The 4,858-nt window shown below is 40.9% G+C and overlaps 1 protein-coding gene across 1 annotated transcript; it reads left to right on the forward strand.

The window, feature by feature from the left end:
• Positions 1–3: 3 nt before the first annotated feature.
• Positions 4–4,131, forward strand: LOC111542497 (importin subunit alpha-1; the record flags this gene model as incomplete). The annotated part of the gene is made up of 5 exons (XM_026452303.1): positions 4–165; positions 657–890; positions 1,139–1,321; positions 3,035–3,184; positions 3,789–4,131. Coding segments are annotated over 5 exons (822 nt in total), but the record flags the coding sequence as incomplete, so codon positions are not given.
• Between the last annotated feature and the right edge of the window lie 727 nt (positions 4,132–4,858).

A 4,858-nucleotide genomic window follows, 5' to 3' on the forward strand; every position in this document is an offset into this window, starting at 1 on the left:
TTAGTTCGGCTCCTGCATCATGATGACCCAGAAGTATTAGCAGATACCTGCTGGGCTATTTCCTACCTTACTGACGGTCCGAATGAACGAATTGACATGGTCGTGAAAACAGGAGTTGTGCCCCAACTTGTGAAGCTTCTAGGAGCTTCTGAATTGCCAATTGTGGTAAGGTATTTACTTGTAGATTAGGACATAAGTATAAGAAGCATGATCAGGGCTGGGTACGGTGGCTCACGCCTGTATAATCCCACCACTTTGGGAGACCAAGGCGGGTGGATCACCTGAGGTCAGGAGTTAGAGACCAGCCTGGCCAACATGTTGAAAGCCCATCTCTACTAAAAATACAAAGCAATTATCTGGATGTGGTGGCACGTGTCTGTAATCCCAACTACTTGGGAGGCTAAGGTAGGAGAATTGCTTGAATCTGGGAGGCAGAGGCTGCAGTGAGTCGAGATCGTGCCATTGCACTCCAGCCTGGGTGACAAGAGCAAGACTCCTGTCTCTCAAAAAAAAAAAAAAATCGTTATCAGTTGATACTAATATTGAAATATTACCTATTTCAGGCCATGATGGACCTCTTGTTAAAACTTTTAGGGTACAGAATTTCTGAAGTGCTGGGAAGAAAACCAGCATCAACTTTTTTTTTTTTTTTCCAGACTCCTGCCCTAAGAGCCATAGGGAATATTGTCACTGGTACAGATGAACAGACTCAGGTTGTAATTGATGCAGGAGCACTCGCTGTCTTTCCCAGCCTGCTCACCAATCCCAAAACTAACATTCAGAAGGAAGCTACATGGACAATGTCAAACATCACAGCTGGCCGTCAGGACCAGATACAGCAAGTTGTGAATCATGGATTAGTCCCATTCCTTGTCAGTGTTCTCTCTAAGGTAACGAAATCTTAGGATTTAGTCAAGTCATTTTTAGTATTTATAGAAAGCTCTGCTTGATAAGCTTCTTCACGTGCGAGAATCTTGGATTCTGCTTGGAGTCCTTTGCTGAAAAATACCCAGTAACCCCTTTCACTCACGGTTGGATAGAACCTTGGTACTTTGAGTCATTGTTTTTGTGAAAAAGTACTCTAGGATACTTACTCTTGCAACTTTCTGAAATAAAACCATTTCCTTATGTTTAATAGGCAGATTTTAAGACACAAAAGGAGGCTGTATGGGCCGTGACCAACTATACTAGTGGTGGAACAGTTGAGCAGATTGTGTACCTCGTTCACTGTGGCATAATAGAACCGTTGATGAACCTCTTAACTGCAAAAGATACCAAGATTATTCTGGTTATCCTGGATGCCATTTCAAATATCTTTCAGGTAAGTCCTATCAAGGTGGCTTTGAATTTGAACTTGATAATAATCAGTTTACTATTTAGACCTGGGGGAGGGCAGCTGTTGTAAGTTTACTCACTAGTAAGCCACAGATTCAGAAAGCATGTTTAGGTGGGCCACACCTTTGATTAAAAATGTGGTAGGCATTATCAAAGATATGAAAGAGATGACAAGTGGATGATGGGACCTGAATCGAAGTCTGGTGTTTATGTGGACTCATCACATCTGTTTACTTGGTTGATTTAATGTCCCAATTTCATACCGAATTTTGGTGAAATTAAATTTGAGTGACTTGGCCAGTCATAGTGCCTCATGCCTGTAATCATAGCACTTTGAGAGTCCAAGGTGGGTGGATCACCTGAGGTCAAGAGTTCGAGATCAGCCTGGCCAACATGGCGAAACCCTGTCTCTGCTAAAAATACAAAAATTAGCCATGTGTGGTGGCGGGCGCCTATAATCCCAGCTACTCGGGAGGCTGAGGCAGGAGAATTGCTTGAACTCTGGGCGGGGGGTGGAGGTTGCAGTGAGCCAAAATCATGTCACTTCACTCCAGCCTGGGCGGAAGAGTGAAACTGTCTCAGAAAAAAATAAATTTGAATAACTTATATTTTTCTTCTGGTTCTATCCCTAATTGATCCAAGCATACCAGCATATGGCACTTTGTCATAGTGATTGGTGGTAGGTAAATCCTACTCATCAACTTTAGATTCTAGAGATTTTTACATATAGAAGTTGAGTCTACAGGCTGGGCACGGTGGCTGACACCTGTAATCCCAGCACTTTGGGAGGCTGAGGTGGGCAGATCATGAGGTCAGGAGTTTGAGACCAGCCTGGCCAACATAGTGAAACCCCGTCTCTACTAAAAATACAAAAAATTAGCCGGGCGTGGTGGCAGGCGCCTGTAATTCCAGCTACTCAGGAGGCTGAGGCAGGAGAATCGCTTGAACCCGGGAAGCGGAAGTTGCAGTGAGCCGAGTTTGCGTCATTGCACTGCATCTTGGGCAACAAGAGTGAAAGTCTTGTCTAAAAAAAAAAAAAAAGTTGAGCCTACAATAATGGATGCTGGCGTCTTTGTCACTGTGTATAAATAATTTGTCAATATGTGGCCAATATTTATTCTTCCCCTCATCTAATCCCGTAAGTTACTTTGAAGCAAATCTGTTATTTCATCTATAGATATTTGTGTATCTCTTTAAAGTTAAAAATTTAAAGGAAAACTAACCTACATACCATTCCCTATGTCCAGTAAATCCTTAATAGCAACACACATTCTGGTCAGACATTTAGTTTAGCACTCCATAGGCCATCTTTGCCTTTGATACCTTAGCTACACCTTGTGATGATAAAGGATTTTTTACAGAACAATAAGCCCCTGTTCCCATAGCAGACCAGTTGAACTGGAATGTAGAGTGTTTTAAAAGTTGCCCACGTGATTTTGATACATAGAAAAAGTTGAGAGCTATTGATTGTAAGATCTTTGGCTCCAGTTGAAGTAGTGCTAGAAGCAGGTATAGATCCAATCACATTGAGTTTCAACAAAATATAAGATGGATTGTGATAGTGATAGGTTTGTTGAAGGAACTGTTAGGTGCTTATTTCTGCCTGACATGTATCTATATTCAAATTATCGATGTTGTTTTGTTCATTAAAATAAAACATTCAGAGTATATACCAGTAAACTTGGAATTTTTTTTTTAGGCTGCTGAGAAACTAGGTGAAACTGAGAAACTTAGTATAATGATTGAAGAATGTGGCGGCTTAGACAAAATTGAAGCTCTACAAAACCATGAAAATGAGTCTGTGTATAAGGCTTCGTTAAGCTTAATTGAGAAGTATTTCTCTGTAGAGGTGAGTAATGGATGGTAATATTAATAACAACTTGGAAACATCTAAAGTCAAGGTCATGAGCCTTTTTTTCCCCTCATACTTTTAAAAATAAGTCTTATATCTTTGTTAAATATAGTAAAATATCAGTGTGCATAGGACATAATGTACTTATTTGCCCCTCTAGTTTGGCTTGATGGTAATAAAATCTTTTTAAACTGAGATTTTAAAAGTCACCAGATTAGTTTCAAATGAACAGCCTTGAGAATCTTAGAATATCTGGAGGGTAAGTTAGTGGGTGTCATTGTAGGAGGTGATAGAGAAGTAGGCCAAACCCATCACTATGCTCTGGGCCTAATACAGTCTTTTCCTATTGAAAAGTGGCAGTTGGGGAAGAAAAAAATCTGTTTCTATTACTGTAGTAGCATTCCTTATCCGGGTCCCGGCAACTCCCCAGGCACTCAGGAATTGGCAAAGTTTCAGAGACCCTCCCTCCCCTATGTCAAATACTAGAATATCATACAGGATTAAAGGTATAATATGCAGATCAAGACCTAGAGATTAAATATAGACTTCCAGGTAGGCTGCTGCTTGAAATACTTACATTCTTTTTATAATATATTTCCAGGAAGAGGAAGATCAAAACGTTGTGCCGGAAACTACCTCTGAAGGCTACACTTTCCAAGTTCAGGATGGGGCTCCTGGGACCTTTACCTTTTAGATCACGTAGCTGAGGCATACATTTGTTGTGTACCATGTTTGGTATTTTGTCTTACTGTTTCTCTACTAAGAACTCTTTTTAAATGTGGTTTGTTATTGTAGCACTTTTTACACTGAAACTATACTTGAACAGTTCCAACTGTACATACTGTATGAAGCTTGTCCTCTGACTAGGTTTCTTATTTCTATGTGGAATTTCATATCTTGCAGCATCCTGTAAATAAACATTAAAGTCCACCCTTTTCTTTACTCCACCATGCCTGTGTGTGGCTTTCTAATTTGGAGCCTTTAATGTGTCTGATGAAAGGTAACCCATCCGAACTGGTGTGATGAACCAGAGTAGTCCTGGCTGCAGTTTTTACAGAAGAATGAATAACGTTTTCCAGAAACCCTCAGCCAGTGTCTCCTTAAGTCTCCTTGGCCAGGGAGATGGGCTAAACACCTTAAATTTAATCATAAATCTCTCCTGGAGCTACAAGCAGAATTAATTCCTCCTAAACTTCAAGGCTGAATGGGATTCCAAGGTCAGTCATGGCTGCACATGGGCCTCACCTGGGAAAGTACCCAGTTCTGTTTAGTTGATGAGGGGTGTGAGGGTCCACCTTGTGTCTTTTTTAAAAATGCAATTCCCAAGGGCTCCTGTACAGTGTAGGTTGATAGACACCATTCTTTTTGAGATAAGAGTCTCTGTCGCTCAGGCGAAACCCTGTCTCTACTAAAAATACAAAAAATTAGCTGGGATTACAGGTATGGTGCCGGGAGCCTGTCATCCTAGCTACTCGGGAGGCTGAGGCAGGAGAATTGCTTGAACTCGGGAGGTGGAGGTGGCAGTGAGCCGAGATTGCGCCTCTGCACTCCAGCCTTGATGACAGTAGTGAGCCTCTGTCTCAAAAAAAAAAAAAAAAAAAAAAAAACTTTGATAAATAATATATCTTTACCTATAACTTTCATTTTTGTGTTTGTTTTTGTTGTAAGCAA

Source organism: Piliocolobus tephrosceles, unplaced genomic scaffold (assembly GCF_002776525.5).
Source record: "Piliocolobus tephrosceles isolate RC106 unplaced genomic scaffold, ASM277652v3 unscaffolded_32827, whole genome shotgun sequence".
Classification (NCBI taxonomy): domain Eukaryota; kingdom Metazoa; phylum Chordata; class Mammalia; order Primates; family Cercopithecidae; genus Piliocolobus; species Piliocolobus tephrosceles.